This window comes from Mytilus edulis, chromosome 11, assembly GCF_963676685.1.
Source record: "Mytilus edulis chromosome 11, xbMytEdul2.2, whole genome shotgun sequence".
NCBI classification, from domain to species: Eukaryota; Metazoa; Mollusca; class Bivalvia; order Mytilida; family Mytilidae; genus Mytilus; species Mytilus edulis.
This window is the reverse complement of record NC_092354.1, coordinates 40,757,272-40,774,935: the sequence shown is the minus strand read 5'-3', so window position 1 is coordinate 40,774,935 and position 17,664 is coordinate 40,757,272. Positions and strand designations below refer to the sequence as shown.

At 31.9% G+C, this 17,664-nt stretch overlaps 4 protein-coding genes across 4 annotated transcripts in view; 1 reads left to right on the top strand and 3 right to left on the bottom strand.

Moving 5' to 3' along the window:
- Positions 1-17,664, top strand: part of LOC139495582 (uncharacterized) — a 47,015-nt gene that overhangs the window by 21,345 nt on the left and 8,006 nt on the right. The gene's annotated exons all lie outside the window — the stretch shown is intronic.
- Positions 1,416-4,401, bottom strand: LOC139495580 (uncharacterized). The gene is made up of 3 exons (XM_071283857.1): positions 4,207-4,401; positions 3,362-3,512; positions 1,416-2,815 (listed from the first exon to the last, which is right to left on the bottom strand). The coding sequence occupies exons 1-3, from the start codon at positions 4,399-4,401 to the stop codon at positions 2,451-2,453; spliced, it is 711 nt and encodes a 236-aa protein (XP_071139958.1). The 3' UTR covers positions 1,416-2,450.
- On the bottom strand, positions 4,429-5,556 carry LOC139495579 (uncharacterized). Its single transcript, XM_071283856.1, has one exon. It carries the CDS (start codon positions 5,554-5,556, stop codon positions 4,429-4,431), a length of 1,128 nt encoding a protein of 375 aa, XP_071139957.1.
- LOC139495583 (maternal protein exuperantia-like) lies at positions 7,973-16,707 on the bottom strand. The gene is made up of 6 exons (XM_071283859.1): positions 16,408-16,707; positions 15,547-15,645; positions 13,938-14,737; positions 12,975-13,173; positions 10,859-10,978; positions 7,973-10,159 (listed from the first exon to the last, which is right to left on the bottom strand). Exons 4-6 carry the CDS (start codon positions 13,138-13,140, stop codon positions 9,372-9,374), a joined length of 1,074 nt encoding a protein of 357 aa, XP_071139960.1. The 5' UTR covers positions 13,141-13,173; positions 13,938-14,737; positions 15,547-15,645; positions 16,408-16,707; the 3' UTR covers positions 7,973-9,371.

Genomic DNA, 17,664 nt, shown 5'->3' with positions numbered 1-17,664 from the left:
TTGAACTCCTCTATATTCAAATCTGAATTTGCCACACAAAAAAAAGAAGATACAGATCATTTTAAAGGGATATAGTATATTTAATTGAAACATCTTACATTGTCTTACTGCTCATAGAAATTGTTTATTTATCATAAAACCTATACTAGATACTTTTAGTTCATACCTAAAAACTTTCAAACTACACAATAGTTTATAAAAAGTTTTAACTGACCTTCATGAAGTATACAATGTTAAAAAATTAGAAACATTCCTTATAATTTATTTTCTAACTATTCCACTCAATCAACATAATGAAGTCACAGTTCCATACTAAGTTATGCAAAATAACCTGGTTTACTCAAATGCAAACAATTAAAAGTCTAGTTACAAATCAAATTAAACTATTCATTTATAGATCTGATTTTTCGCATAAATTTTAACAACATTTCTGCATTAGTCCGCCAAAAATATTAAAACATGTTTAAAATAATGTATGTATATGTCTACATCAGTTATCCTGAAGAGTCCCAATGGAAGGATGAAATCGATAGAATGGAACTGTTAACGTTTTACTTGTTTTATTATTTTATTTAATGAATATATATATCTGCACATGTGAAACTTATTTTTTACACCTATATATATATATATGAGAGCCCAGGTGGTCATGTGGTCTAGCGGGACGGCTGCAGTGCAGGCGATTTGGTGTCACGATATCACAGTAGCATGGGTTCGAATCCCGGCGAGGGAAGAACCAAAAATTTGCGAAAGCAAAGGAGTAGGGCCACGAAGGGTCAAAAATGGCCCTGTCTTAGAAATTGACTAAATTACTCCAGAATGATCCCTTACTAGGGTAGTTTATAAATTGATAACCATCAGACTTGTAACTCTGTCTGTATAATTTTCCTGAACGTCAGAAAAGACCATGGTGAAATCCTATTTTAACAATTTGTGCGTAACGTCAAAATTGTTTTTCTTGACGTTCTTATACTAATATAATCATTTCACCACAAGTATTATTTTGCAAAGTATTTCTTGAATCTCATACACATAGTTCGTTCTTTATATATATATTAACAGAAACTTACTAAAAGCCGGACAGATTAAAGTGGAAAACAATGCTCCAATTACATTAAGTACAATTGCACCGAAAACTCGTTTTCGGCTTTGATATTCACGAAATAGAAATTGCAGACAAACAAATTTCTATAGCATAGATCAAATTCAAAGTTATATATAGTTTCCAAACACATTAAGGCATATAAGTCTTATATTTGGCAGAAGGCACATTCATTGAAAGCTGTAAAATATCTTGGCGAGCGGAGTACAGCCGATTTAAAATCTTTAAAAATGTTTTACGATTGTTGTCTCATTGGAAATCATGTCATATCATCTCTTACATTAATATGAATATAAAACCCGTGATTTCGATGAAACTCAAAACATTTTATTTCCTGGAAAAAAATGAATAATGAAAACAATTCGTATAGACAATACATATAATTCCATATGATATAATCATATAACACATACTATACAAATGTACCACACGTGCACTCATCAGCACCACGCTCGTTCTGAAGGATTTACATGCCTACTCTCAAATCAGCATTCAGAATAAAAATATGTATGAACGACAATTTCATTTAACACTGCTATTTATACACCAACGACCACTGACACACAAAATATTTATAATTTATACCATCTCTAATTGTACCTTAAGCGCGTGAAAATATGTACAATGTACAACTCTAAAACTAATAAGAATATACCTCAATTATTCAGTGGATACGTTTCATATTTTCCCAAAGGTTTTTTTTTATCTAATAATTGTTTTTAAAAAAAGCTATAAAAAAAGAATTGACAAAATTCTCACTCTTAGTTTTCAAAAGCGGATAAGTTCATTTACGGATTTACTTGTTAACTATAGAGTTGATTGAAATGATATAAATTATATTAACGTATAAATGTAAGCTGTGTCAATAAAGTTATGTATTATTGAAAACTATAAATAACTACAATCGGTATACAAAATATATTATTTTGTCTATATTTTGTTTTCTTTAAAGTTATATGAAATGTCTGATGAATATGTTATATTCAACAATACATTACTTCAAAACTTTTTAAAAAGTTTGCTTAGTTGAAAAAAAACAACAACATTACAATTTATTCAAATAGAGTTCACCATGTTCAAATACATTAGCAAGTGGAATACTAAGATAAAGTCAAGGAGACAGAAACCTAACAAGGATTGATACAATATTCTATTCTTCAACAACACTCTCCTCACTGTCACTTTCGTCTACGGCTTGTGGAATTGATGCTGCATCTTCTAGATATGCTCCCCAATTCTGGACTCCATAAGATATATCCTGATTATGCCTTGCATAACCAAGATACCAGAGTATTGATGCAATATGGGCACATACTCCCACAACACGTGCTCCTGCTCTGCATTTACATTACCATGCGGTAATTTCAGCAGATGTGTATTCTATCCACAAGATGTAGGTTTTTGAAGAAACATGACGGCTCTGAAGTTTCACGCGTATCAAATGTTCATCCTCTTTATGTATAAGAATTTGACAATTGCCTTCTAAGTGTTCCTGAATGTAGCTAGTGCGTTTTAGTTGATAGACACCGCACGTTATGTTTCTCAGATCTTCTTCATCAAGAAGTGGAAAATCGTCTAAAGTATGATTATCTGGCTCTTTCCAAATTGTCTTACGCCTCTCCAAATTTTCTTCTTCTACCCTCTGTTTCAGTGTATTTACTCTTTTCGACAGATAGAGCATTTTTGCAGCCAATGCTTCTTCATTGTCACATCCTTTTTAAACAAGTAAATTTCAATTATAATACAAGTAAATAGTTTCACAATTTTTTAATCAAATATTAAAAAAAGTGTGGTGTGATTTCCAATGAGACAACTATTTACAAGTTTACCAAATGACACAAAAATTACCAACTCTTAGTCGCAGTATGGAGAGTTGTCTCATTAGCACTCATACCACATCTTCCTATATCTATATGCAAAAGAACAATACTAATTAATGTTTTATATTATCATGTGGTATTATTTATCATTTGTCTTATAGATTTTGTTTAGATTGTTTGTTTGGTTAATTTGCTTTCTAATGAATAGTTAGGGAAAAGTGATTAATACTTTTTACAGAAAGTTTTTTTTTTTTTGTACATTTTCTTAAAAATACAAGTGGAAAATGACAGCTCTCACAGTGCCAATTTCCTAGTGAAAAAAAAAAATGTGTCTTTAAAATATCGCAAATTCGATTTGATCACTATTTATGATTTCATGATATACATATACCTAATTATCACAGTTATCAATACGAGCTATCTTAGTGAGAATGTTTACCTGGAGACAACGGCGGCAAATCTTTATTTGATATTCCACATACAATGCAAACATAATCTCCGATATATGGAACTTGTTTATTTGGTAAAACATGGCTCAGATACTTCCATCTCTTGATTCTTGCATTAGCAGATTCTACTACCCAACGGACCTAGAATGAGAAAAATAGTAATTTAGGGCTATTTTCCTACAACAAGTAGGTTAAAGGTTTGGTTGGCTTGCTTGCTGTGTTTATATAACTGTTTGCATAAAACATTGTAATAAAGTTTTACAATTGCAATTTATACATAGGTAGGGCTTCAGTTTATATAATGCTATTGAATGCTTGAGTAAAACATTTATACGATAAAAGTAAGAAATCCAACCAAACCTTTGACCTACATGCATTAGAAAAATAGCTCTAAACATAAGGTCTGAAATTTATAATCGGTTGCAATTAAAACTATGTTTGTCAATGTCAATTATGTTATATACATTGTCATTTTTGCGAACAGTAACAACAATACCGTCACGTGTGCAGAATATAAAACGTTTATGGAAGGTGTGCTACCTTTTTATCGATTTGGTTTGTTTAATTGATATTTATGTGTAAAAAACTATTCATAGGGGAAAACAAAAGAATACGCAGTCCTATAAGTTACTTTTCTTTATTCTTATTAGTGGCACAATAGTCATAGTCTTAGCAGTAACAATGGGCATATGTTGAGTTGGGTGTGCTTCGTATGAATAAGAGCATTTTCTGTGTAGCGATAAAAATATATTAACATGATACTATATAAAGTGACGCAGTTTCAAAATTAGTTTTGAGAATTATACTACAGTATTTTGGCTGTAGGGGTACAAACCTTAGTAACTAATCTGCTTGCATTGGCTTCATCTGTTGTCATCTGTTTTTGGCCTTTCGTTAAAAAGCTTGGCATCTGTGCCTTTATCCCCAAATCATCAAGAAGCTCCAATGAGTCCCTGAATCCTCTGTCAACGACAAATATATCATCGTCTTGTACCCATTCTTTGATATCTTCTACATTTGTGTTAAACATATGTTTGAGGATTGCCGCATCATTATTTTAGCAGTCGGCCATATATGGTCCAAGAACAGTCACAAAGTACCCTGTAGTAGTAACAACTACCATTGGTTTAACCAGCGGTCGTCCCTTGTGTAAGCTATATGACCGTCTTTGAAAATGAAAATTTCCGCTTTTTTGGATATACATATAGGTGCCATCAAGCACTAAGATAGCCTGTGTGTTTGTTCCTTCCCCAAATAAAGTCTGAGCTAGTGGTCGTGTGTGCAGATTAACGACATCGTCATGGCTGATGTGTTTAAAACCCAAATTTTCAGGTACGAAATTCTTAACTAAAGCTTGTCTGACACATGAAATGGCTCGGCGTAAACTTGATCTTGATATGTTGAAAATGGTAGATAGCACTTTATTTGAAATTCCAGATTTTAATTTAAAAAGGAAAATTCCAAGAGAAGTTCTTGTGCTTCGTGTAGGTGTATTTCTTACTGCATTTTTGATGTAGGAATGAAGATCATTAAAGTTGTCCTTATTTATACCGGTTAAATTGATAAAGTCAGAGTCAGATAAAACTTTATCTGTATCAAAGTCAATTCTTGATTGTTCATTTTGTAAGGCTGTGTATCTTAACTTCTTCAAAATATCCATAATTGAAGATCTGTTAAGGATGACATTATCATTGGTACAGTTTATTTTACTTATTGCATCTTCTGTAAAATTATCTTCCGTCAAATGTCCCGGACAACAGCGACATCCCGCAGGAATTATAACCTCTTTTTTAAGAAATGCAGAAAATCTTGCTTGTGATGGAACAACAATTAGCTTTGGTCCGGGCTTTTTGCATATGAAACAGTATGAATGGCTTTTTGATGTAGAAGGTATTGAAAGAGATACTGATGGTGGACTGGATAAAACAGTAGATCTACGTTTTGCTGGTGGAGCATAATCTTCATCGTCAGATAATATATGCTGTACAACAGAGGATTGTCTGGTTTCCTGAACATAGTATTTGTGCCTACACGTATTGCATATTTTGTCTTCTTGTTTATATGTTATCAAAAAATTCTTCTTCAAATAATTTGCTACAGATTTATTGATTGATCTTCTTTCATGTGGTTTAGTCCTTTTATTGCATAGAACGCACGGGTAATACTTTGGACCGCTTCCAGGCATTCTGAAGTGAAATAAAGAAATGAATCTTATTACGTGAACCACGATTGCAGTTTAGAACAAGAGATTTGATGCATGTGATAATGAACAGCAACCCAACAATATTTAACAGAGCAACAATTTTATAACACATCTTATTTTTAATTATTGTGTATAAACATATATGTTCAGGAATGAAAATTGAACAGACAATAAGTAATAAAACAATTTAGTTCCCAGTCCTAACTCACCGACACTAGTAGTCACACTACAAACAGTATTTATAGATCATATCATATTTGATAATTTATGGGGGACTGAATATGCAGGTATCTTAACTTGTTTAATTTCTATTACACATCAGAAAGGCAAGTTCTATATAAAAATAATTTGTTGGATAACAATTTCTTTTTAAAAAAAAATCAAATGCCGAATAGAAACGTTTCAAAATAGTGTTATCAATTAATCAGTAAGACTAGAAAATAAAAAAAAATATCAGTGGATCCATTCAAACAATCACAGGAATGAAAGTAATGCATTAGGTTTAATGATATTATACAAAAAAAAAGAAGAAAAAAAAAACTTTTTATACCAATGGGCCGCGAACCCTTACTAGCTTTGTCATGTCACTCTAAAGAGTAACGCTCTAGCCATTACACCACGTCGTCGTACATTCCAAAGAAGGAAAACAAGTGGTATATAAATTTTAAGTCGGTACTGAAGCTAGTCGTCTGCTTTTGTTTGTTTTTGTTTTTTGTTTTGAACATACATGAGTAAAGATATATTACTGCTTCAGCATAGTAATTAGGATCTTTTTAAGATGGTTTTCGTAGAATAAATTCGGCCTTAATTTAAAGCTGCCCCATTTTTTTTTTATAGCAAAGCCGACCAATCTTAAACATAACATTTCAAAATCCCTTTTAAGTGTTAAAATAACGTTCTTTACAATGAATTTATTATCTACTAGTCATTTTATTTTCCACAAATTTGTCCTGTGTTTCAATAAAAAAAAAAAAACACGTTGTAACTACGGGAAAAAAATCCGTCGGCAGTTGACGAAGCTACGGAACTTGTTATTCCAATTTTGTTTGTTATTTAAATCTGTAAATTAATTTTGACTTACCTCAATATGTAATCTCCAAGAAAAGCATGCTTCAGTTGCAAAAAAAGATTCACATAATGGTCTACAGTATATGTCAGAGAAAACAAAAATTACCGAATATGTCACCGTCCGGCAAAACTGCCTTCATCCATATTTCTGTTGGTAAGTGCAACAAACATGCGCAATGTAATTCCAATACAGTCAATACACACAAAAAAAAAAATATGATAGAATGTATTCAAAATATTATAAAAAGAAGATGAACTATAAAAATTGTTTCTATTTTAATATAAGTTCGTGGTAGATTCATTAGACATTTCGCCACAAAATCTATCGTACATCGGAAATAACAGTGTCGAATCCGGATTTGCTTGTTTGCAAAAGTTTATTTTTCGATGTGGCCACAGGCCTCGACCACGCTAATAAATATTGCAAACGATTTCAAAGTGTTAAACAATTAAAATGAGATTAGAATTACTTTGGTCGAGGCCTGTGGCCAATGCGAAATTTAACTAAGAAGTGTGAAATTCTTCGAAAATTGTGATGTTTTGAGCGTTCCGGTTCGATTTCGGGGGTTACGTCACATTAGTGACGTCATGAAAATATGATTTTTTTTAAAAATAACAAACAACGATATTAGTAGATATGTTTTAACTATAAGGGATCCACCTTGTTTATATTTATTTTTTTGTCATTTCACAGGGCCAATATAGGCACTTCGTGGCCATACAGATCTAACATTGTTGGGTTGATGTTTAGACGAGTTATATATATAAATATAATTATTTTCTGTGACTGTATCTTACATTAATTTGTAGGATCCTTTACTATAGATAATTTAGCTGATCTGTAACAATAACATCTCCATGCCTTATATATCATGTACTGCAGTACGCCGCTAGATTAAAACTGACGTGGAAAGGTAACACACGGCCAGCGAAAGCTCTTTTATTGAGAGCCCAGGTGGTCGTGTGGTCTAGCGGGACGGCTGCAGTGCAGGCGATTTGGTGTCACGATATCACAGTAGCATGGGTTCGAATCCCGGCGAGGGAAGAACCAAAAATTTGCGAAAGCAAATTTACAGATCTAACATTGTTGGGTTGATGTTTAGACGAGTTGTATATATATATATATGTGATTTTTTGTGTTTTTTACTTTTAAATTATATATATATATATATATATATATATATATATATATATATATATATATATATATATATATATATATATATATATATATATATATGCAAAAACAAATTTACAGATCTAACATTGTTGGGTTGATGTTTAGACGAGTTATATATATATTAACACACTATAGTAATCAGATAATCAGAACACTCTCATTTATCAAAGGACATAATTTAAACTAGAGGCTCTCAAGAGCCTGTATCACTCATCTTACTCTACTTGGGTTTTTGAAATCATATTAACAAAGATAAAATTTGGCTACTAAGTAACAACACTTGGCCAGCATCTCCTAATGAAAGGAACATTCATGCTATGTTTGGTTTCATTCAATTTAATGGTTCTCTAGAAGAAGATTTTGGTATGCATTTCCCGTAGGGTTCTATGTTAAACCAAGTCCCCCCGCTGGCGGCCATCTTAGATAATGGATCAGCTACAAAGTAACAACACTTGGTCAGCACCTCATAAGGAGCATTCATGCTATGTTTGGTTTCATTCCATTCATTGCTTCCCTTATAAAAATCATTTCTATGCATTTCCCATAGGGTCCTCTGTTAAACTAAGTCCCCAATCTGGCAGCCATCTTGGATGTATGATCGGTTCATAAGGAACATTCATGCTGTTTGATTTCATTCTATTCAATGATTCTCTAAAAGAAGTCATTTGTATGTATTTCCCTTAAGGTCCTATGTTAAACTAAGTCCCCCACAGGCGGCCATCATGGATGATGGATTGGCTATAAAGTAACAACACTTGGTCAGCACCTCATAAGGAACATTCATGCTATGTTTGGTTTCATTCCATTCTGTGGTTCTCTAAAAGAAGTCATTTGTATGCATTTCTCATAGGGTCCTATGTTAAACTAACTCCTCTGCTGGCAGCCGTCTTGAATGATGGACCAGGTGAGCCAAAAATTATCTGTAATTAATAAACATTTTCAAACTTTATTACTTTTTGATTTAATATATATGAAAATGAAGTTAAAGTTAAAAAAATATCAAGTTTCAGCTTTATTGGCTTATATAACTTATATATTAAAAAAAAAATTGGATTAGATGGACTGAAGTCACGTTTTGTCACCGATAGTATCCCCAGCCCAGTAGTCTGCACTTTGATGTTAACATGAATATCAATTGTATGGTCATGTTTTGTTTACTGTTTGAAAAAGTATAAATTATTCTAAATACTCAGGATTTTCTTATCCCAGGCAAATATTTCCTTAGTTGTATTTGGCACAACTTTTGAAAAAAAATCAATTCTCATAATCTTCAACTTTGTGATTGTTTCGCTTTCTAATTTTCTTTAACTGAGCGTCACTGATGTGTCTTATGTAGAGCAAACATGCGTCTGTCATAACAATTAAATTATAAGCCTAGTTACTATTAGTTTACTGTTATCAGAACAAACTTAATCAAGGAATTGGGATTTAACTTGATTTATTTAACTTCTTTTGTCAAATGTATGTTAGAAATTCAGCCTTGATAGCAATTTTTTAGGAATTATGCCCATGGTATCTTTAATATTAGAACAGTGTTTACTTTTGAAACTTAACTTTCACGGGTAAGAAAGTCAAAGATCTTTATAATAGCTTTCTTGTTAGTAGTGACTCTCACAATTCCTTGATTAGTTTGTTCTGATAGAACTGACTTCAGTCCATCTAATCCATTTCTTTTAACAGCAATATTAAAATGTTCTAATCTTAAATTTGATCTTGCAGCCTTCAATGCAAGGGTTCTAGAAATAGCTTTAGAAAAAAAGGCATCGGTGAAAGTTTGAAGGTTGTCTTGTTGGTGACTGAATTCTTTGGGATAATTTGCTGAAAAAACTAAAGCCTGAATGTTGCATTTGATATCTCCCTTAGATTGAACCAGTCTGTACAGAGCTTTTGTATCATCTACTGCATTGTGAGCAGAATAGGTTTCACCTAAGAGTTCACCCACCAAAGATGTTTGACTATAAGATGGCCTTTTTGGATATAACAGTTTAAAGAGTTCCAACGTGTCCAAAAAGCCACTTATATTAGATGCAAATTCATTCCACATATTATGAAATTTCAAGGAATTGTACATCACATGGCAATCATAACGTTTGATGTTGTGGCCAACAAGAAGTGGTTTGACCGGAAAACTCATAACAAAATCATTAAAATCAGTGAATGCCACATTCTGTAGTTTTGATGGTACGGCTTGTAGGTTATAGTACATTTGACTTCCAATAACTGATATGTTCGTTACCGCTGATGCCCCATTTGATATCACTCTATTTGGCATTATATAGCTGGAGAATTTGTTATTTTGGGAATAAGCTGCTATCTGTATAATATCAGAGGTTCTTTCTGGAAAAAAAAAAATTAATGATAATACTGCATTAAAATTTGTGATAAAAGAAGCCAATTAGATCTTTGCTAGAAAAAGGTACATCTTTAAAACTTAATGCTGAAATTCGTATTTATACAAAACTGTCACAGGTTAATTAGAGGGATGGTTGGGATCCTGCTTACATGTTCAACCCTGCAACATCTGTATGTACGTGCCTGTCCCAAGTCTGGAGCCTGTAATTCGGAAGTCGTCATATGTTGCTGTGTTACATATTTGCATTTCAATCATTTTTGTTGTGGTACATAAATTATGCCGTTGTTTTTTTTTTTATTTTAATTGTTCTACATCTATCATTTCTGGGCCTTTTATATAGCTGCATGACTATGCGATACTGGCATTGCTCATTGGTGAAGGCAGTACGGTGACCTATAGGTTTGAATTTCTGTGTCATTTGGTCTCTGGTGAAAAGATGTCTCATTACCAATCTTCTTTTTTATATGTGATTAGTTTTTTTATTCATTTTTAACCCAAAGCTTCAATTTGATTATATCACTATCTGCATCATATGATAAGCAAATATATTGCCAACATATATATATATATAGAAAATTTAATATACTTTAAACTTTAACCAAATTGACATCTAAAAGCAGCATTATTTGATGCTTTGGAGCTACAAAATACTTCTTCACTTTCTTTAAAAAAAAAACACTCACGAAGGCCAGTAGTTTCTAAATCAAATATCAAAATGGGTGCTGTAAGAATGTTGTCAGTTAATTCTCTAATCTCAGGTGGATCAGGTATTTCGATCTCATCAACATTTTGTTCAGTCATTCCTGTCAAAATAAAAAAAAGGTTCCACATTATATTCATGTTTATAACGTGTGAATTTGATATGACTCTTGGCAGTCTTCAGAGGTCATCTCCATGATTAACTAGATATCATTGAGATGGGAGCCATCTCTGTGGGCCCCGCTGTGAATAATGTGCATTAAAAAATTGTATCTTTACCATAGGACATGGGTTTGTCAACTGAAATCAAAGTTTTTGACCTTGACCTTTGGCCTAGGAAGTTGTAAATAAATTATGACACACCCTTTGGTGTTGGTTTATAAACATGTCAAGTATAAACTTTGAAATGATAACGGTTCTCAAGATGTAGAGCGGACACGATCTTTACCATAGGACATGGGGTTGTCAACTGAAACCAAATTTTTGACCTTGAACTTTGCCCTAGGCAGTCGTTCATAAATTATGACACACCCTCTGGTGTTGGTTCATATACATGTCAAGTATAAACTTTGAAATCATAACGGTTCTCAAGATATAGAGCGGACACGATCTTCACCACAGGACACAGGGTTGTCAACTGAAACCAAAGTTTTTTTACCTTGACCTTTGACCTAGGAAGTTGTACATACATCATGACACACCCTCTGGTGGTGGTTAATAAACATGTAAAGTATAAAGTATGAAATCATAATGGTTCTCTAGATATGGGGCGGACACAAAGTTATTACAAAGTGTTACGGACGGACGGACGGACTGATCACTATAGGGCGACCCGCCTTTGGCGGGGCCCTAATTACATGACATCTGGAAAAAAAATACACACAAAATGTTGATACATATTATTGAGACCATAAATTGATAGTTGGTTTTATCCTGCAATTGGGTGTTCTACTATACAGATACAGCCCTACAGATATCACTATGCTGTATCTGTATACTATACAGATATCGCTTTAAAGCTCCGCCCACTGCCTGACTGAGTATTGTATGAACCTGCGTGACCTCAGAATGTGTATTGCAGTCGCATTCCAATGACGTATTAATTGCAAATTACGATTTCTTTTATACGTTCTGTTTGTTTTCAAAATTTCTTTAGAGCAATAAGAATCACACCAATTTTCTGATAACATACAGACATGAATAGCAGTCTTTTCTACAATGACAACTATCGATTTTAAAGTTTGAATGTGTATGATTGTGTAACAAAAACAACCTTGTCAATTTCAGCATGCATGTTTCGTGAATGTCGAGTCTGAAGCATAGGACAACTCATACACTCCTGTTTCAAATTGGACAATGTTTTATTTGTTTTTACTGTTGAAGTTAGTAACGTTTAAACAGATAATTATTCACCTAGAGCATAATATTATTTTTGACCATTTGAGAATCTTTTTTTGCGAAGCTGTTTTTACTGAATGTGTGATTACTGTTTCGTATTACTACACAGGCCTCAAGGGGTTTCAAATCGAAAATAAATACAAAACATGTGTTTTTGTGAGTTTCAAAAGAGAAATAATATATAGAATTGTTTAGTGTCTTTAAATATCAGCTGTATTTGTACTCCGCTTGTCAAACAGGTGTAGTAGCTCGCATATATCTTGTTTCATAGCATCGTACAAATACAGCTCATATTTAAAGACACTAAACAGTTATTAGATATAGGAAGTTGTGCTGTGAGTGCCAATAAGACAACTCTCCATCCAAATAACAATTTAAAAAAAGTAAACCGTTATAGGTCAATGTACGGCCTTCAACACAGAGCCTTGGCTCACACCGAACAACAAGCTATAAAGGGCCCCAAAATTACTAGTGTAAAACCATTCAAACGGAAAAGCCAATGGTCCAATCTATATAAAATTAAAAAAATGTCTATATAATAGATTTTTTTGTAATTTGGATATATATACATTTCAGTATTTAATAAATCTTATATAAAACATGAGTCAAGTTGGCGAAGATGAATTTGACAGTTAATGCCCCTTCAAAAGATAATTTATCTATAAGCGTATGAATTTATATTTTTATTAACCACATAATTACCTATTTCACTCTCATACGTTTTTCCCTCTCTTATTTCCAATCCACTGTTTTTGGCAAGTTTCATCTCTTTCAATCGTTTTCTTTCAGTTTTAAACTTTCTAGTTCTAGATTTCTGTAGTTTAGTAGCTCTCCTCTTATCTAATAAAGTTGCCCTTTTAATAGACATGTTTCCTGGGGACAGTCCAGCAGATTCATTAACCTATAAAAAAGAAATTTAACAATAAAAATATGATTATAACAATGCTTTATTAAACAAACTAAATGGATAATGAGACCATGGGACACAGATGACACCTATGCTTGTATATAAAGTTATAAAGGAACATAACTCCATGCTGATAAAAGTGTCGCTCACTGGTTGTTAAATCAGTGTCATAATCATATGACATAAGTTGATCAAAGTAATGAAGTACTGAACATTGGATGACAGGGAATTCAACCTCTTTGTAATAACTATCATAATTAATTGTAGTGATACAAATCAATATACTCTGGTTTATTGTTACATTTAAATATACATATTTGTTTATAACCGTTACTGGTACATGTATATATAATTTTTATCCATTTGTCTATCGTTCTTTTCTACTAACTAAGGTATTCTAATAATAGTGCTGTACATGCATGATGGACAATAATAAATCAATTTTTTTTAGAAGATTGGATTTGAGAAGGCATTCATATTTTCACGCAATTATTCAAGAGATATTCTTCCTAACGTGTTAACACAATTTTTCTGTATTTGTGCATATATTTTAATGATTTATATTCACATATTTATAGATTGGTTACCAGTCAAAAAGAAAAGTTACATACAAAAAAAATGTAATAAGAATGTCTTTGTCAGCAATACATCCTCACGATCTTTGTGTGTAAAAATTCAGGTCTATTTAAATTTATACTTATGCACTCAACAATTTTAGACTTTTAAGTATCTGTTAGTTTTTTTAAATAAAAAGATACCTCTGAAATATAGCTGTATCCTTCATTCTTCTGTAATACAGATGCACTGACCCTGTAGCCTAAACTTGATGATCCAGAGTAGTGTTTATATTTTGGAGCTTTAGTTGATAAGGTGAAGTTGAAACTTTCATTAGATTGTGAACTTGCCAAATTGGATAATTTTTTTTATTTCTGTTCTATATCTTTCAGAAATAATCTTTCTAAGTCATTCTTAAGAGCTAGAGAAGACAGATTTTTTCCATAAGGTAGATTGCTGTGCCTGTATGTAGTTGGATCTTTCAGGTATCCACACCATTTGACGTCACATTTGGTATGTTGTCCATACATATGGTCAATTGTACATCGGACACCATTTTCAATTCCTTCAGAATTCCCTTGGTTCTGTGCCAGCATGAAGGAATAGTTCTTCAGAAAACTGTTGATAACCATGGCTGATAGTTCCTTATGCTTCAGTTTAATGGAATACAATTTTTTACTAGCATTTACCATTATATGATTTCTATCACTACTCTTGACTATATTAGAATGTGGCAGTAGTTTCGCTGCTCTATTGAAACCAGTAGAATCGTCATCACCAGCTAATTCCTTAATTTTAACACCTCTGTTGTCCAAATCTTTTATCATTTCAACAACCATATCTGGTTCCATGCCTTTTGCAGATCCTGTCCAGTTTTTTGCACATTTATGTTTAGGGGCTGGAATTCCTTTTTTCTGTGCATTTTTACAAATGCGACATCCTTTGCAACGAATGGAATGGCGAACAATTTTTTTATTTTTCCCTCCAATTAAGGTTGCAACCCCTGAATTTTTTTTCTCCTTGTATTAAATAATAATTTATAAATATTAGATTTAGGAGATAACTGTATTGTATTCTAAGGTCCGACAGCATCAATTGGGGATTTGATGGTCGCAAATTAAGTTTACTGGCGACGCGTTAGCATACAATGATACCATGTTATTGTCTGTATTCTTTAAATAAATTTTTCAACTTGACCATTTAAGTGAAGATAACTCTTATATTTTCTATGTAGAAATTGAAATTTTCATTTTTTGTCTTTTTTAATACTGTATGCAATAGGTCTATTATACTTGGTTTAAGGAATGATTGTAAGGTATATGTGTCAGTCTGACAGGTCAGGTGTCATCTGAACCTTGACCTCATTTTCATGGTTCATTTGTTATGGTTAAGTTTTTGTGTTTTGATCTGTTGTTTTAATACTGTATGCAATAGGTCAACTATATTTGGTGTATTGAATAATTGTCATGTGCCAATTTTTATCTGAACATGACCTCATTTTCATGGTTCATCTAAAATTTTCATGGTGTAGTTTGTTTCTTAGATAATATATACAAAAGGTCAACTATATTTAAGATATGTAAGACATTTCGGCATGTGCACTCTTGTTAAATTATAGAAAGAAAACAAGTTCGGCGACACAATTTTTTAATTTTTATTTTCTTATAGCATACCTTTAGACCTATCTTCTCATGTTTAAAAATAGCATTTCATATTCTTGAATAAAGCACAGTAAAATCTTCCTTTTGGCAAAGTATAAGAAAATTCTTCCTGAGGCAATATATACTGACAATCCACCTGAACATCACATACCTGATAAACTATCATAGGACCTGCCTGACCCTTTTTTTTGCCAGCAGGTGTCGGTCGAAAGCTTTAATCCAGTGTCTGTCCCTGTGTTCTCATTTTCCTCTAAAAAAAAAAACAGTACCAAATATCAAACCTACAACCCTTTGTTCAACATACATGTACATGTATGTATGAAATAACAGTGGTCAAAATAGAAGTCAGTAATGTATTGAGTATAAGGATCTATCAATGTGAGTTAAGAAATTACCAAGTATACTTGAAATTCTATCTATCAGTGTCTAGATAGATGAGATATATAGAGCTAAATCAAGTGCTTTACCCAAGTTAGTTATTGTAAGAGACTGACAACTCAGTTCAGAGTGGAAAATAATGGATTGTTAAAAATTGACTACTCATTTATAATGGATTTTCATTAACTGTAGTTTGACCCCTATTTTCTATTTATACCAAAAGCAGATGTGTGATTTTTGTCAGAGATCATAATCATATATTAACCTTTTAAGTAGACACCCCAAGTAGTTTTAGGTTTATTAAAGAAAAACAATACAAAGTACATGTATACATTTGTTAATGTGGACTAGAAAATCAAAGAAATGTGATATCAAAAGGAGAATATACATCATAAGTTTTGTTAAAATGTATAAAAGTTCTATTTATATTACTTCTGACTTTGTGTATAATTAAATAGAAAAAGATATGTAACAAACATATGGTATTACAGATTTAGAAAAATTAAGGATTAAAGAGAAGACAACTCTTGAAAGTATCTGTAATAACACATGTAAGATAGAGTTATATTCCTGACTTAATTGTCTCATGGGTTCTAGATTATTTTATGTATTGTAAGCTTTAAAAAGTACAAACCTGCACCAATAGTCATAGACTGAAAAGCTTCATCCAATAGGGATTTTTGTTCTGAATTGGTTGCTTGTGTTTCCATAACAATCCCAACTTCATTTTCTCTACTTTTTAATGTTTTGTGATGAGGGTAATGGACATTCATTGTAGAAAATAGATTATTAACCTGTGTCTCACCAATCCCGACATGTAGCATACCTGTTGTAAATACATTTGTGAGACAAAATTTAAACACTTCTGTGATATATTAATAATTAAAGTACAAAAGTACATATATGTGCATACTGAAGAAATTGTAGGCAATAAATGTACATTACATAGATAAACTATATACATGTACACTGTACCAGACTTATTTTACAAGTACATGTATGTTCTTATATAATTGACACCATATAATCCAAATTGTATCAGTTCTTGTGACTTGTGAGAATATGAATCCTTATTTCAGGATTTCATAAATGATTTGTATTTGAGCACAAATTTTTTATAACCTTTTATGCGAAGTGAAAAATGTGTTTCCCATCCTAGATATAATTCACTGTTAAAAAAATTTAAAAAATCGTATGGGTCTCGCCTACTTTTGCTGTTAATTGCACACTCAACAAAAATGAGGGAAAAAATCAATAAAAATATTCCTCTCAATACTGTTTTATGAGTGTTAGAAGCTTCTGTCCAAACTTGGTAAAAATCCAGGATAGTTTATGAATCTTATAATTTTTTAAAAACTGCATTGACATTGAAATAGTTTGTAATGTTAACTGGAAGAAAAACTAAGTCTATATTTATATATATATAAATGTAAAATAAGGATTATATGGATTTTATTTTACAAATCTTACTCGGGGTACCATCTTTTGATAAAAAAATAAGCTTCTGTTTAAATTTGGTACAAATCCAGGATAGTTTAAGAAAGTTATTAAAATCTTTAAAAGTTTAACCACAGATCTAGAGTGAATTTAATGTTTAATTTCCTGGCAGAAAAACTAAGTCCATTTATAAATAAAAAATGGAAAATTGTTGTACGGTTACCTATAATTGTTAATTTCTGTGTCTTTTTGGTCCCTTGGCCTTGTGGAGAGTTGTCTCATTGGCAATTTAATATAATAAAAAAAAAAAAGATTTCTTGAGTTGTTTTAAAGTCCTAATACTTTTTGTTTTTCACAGTTTTATATTAAATGTTTAAATATATTTACATTGACATTTACCTAAAGTAATACATGTATAAGAAAATCAGGTTTAATTCATTACACAATGAGCAAT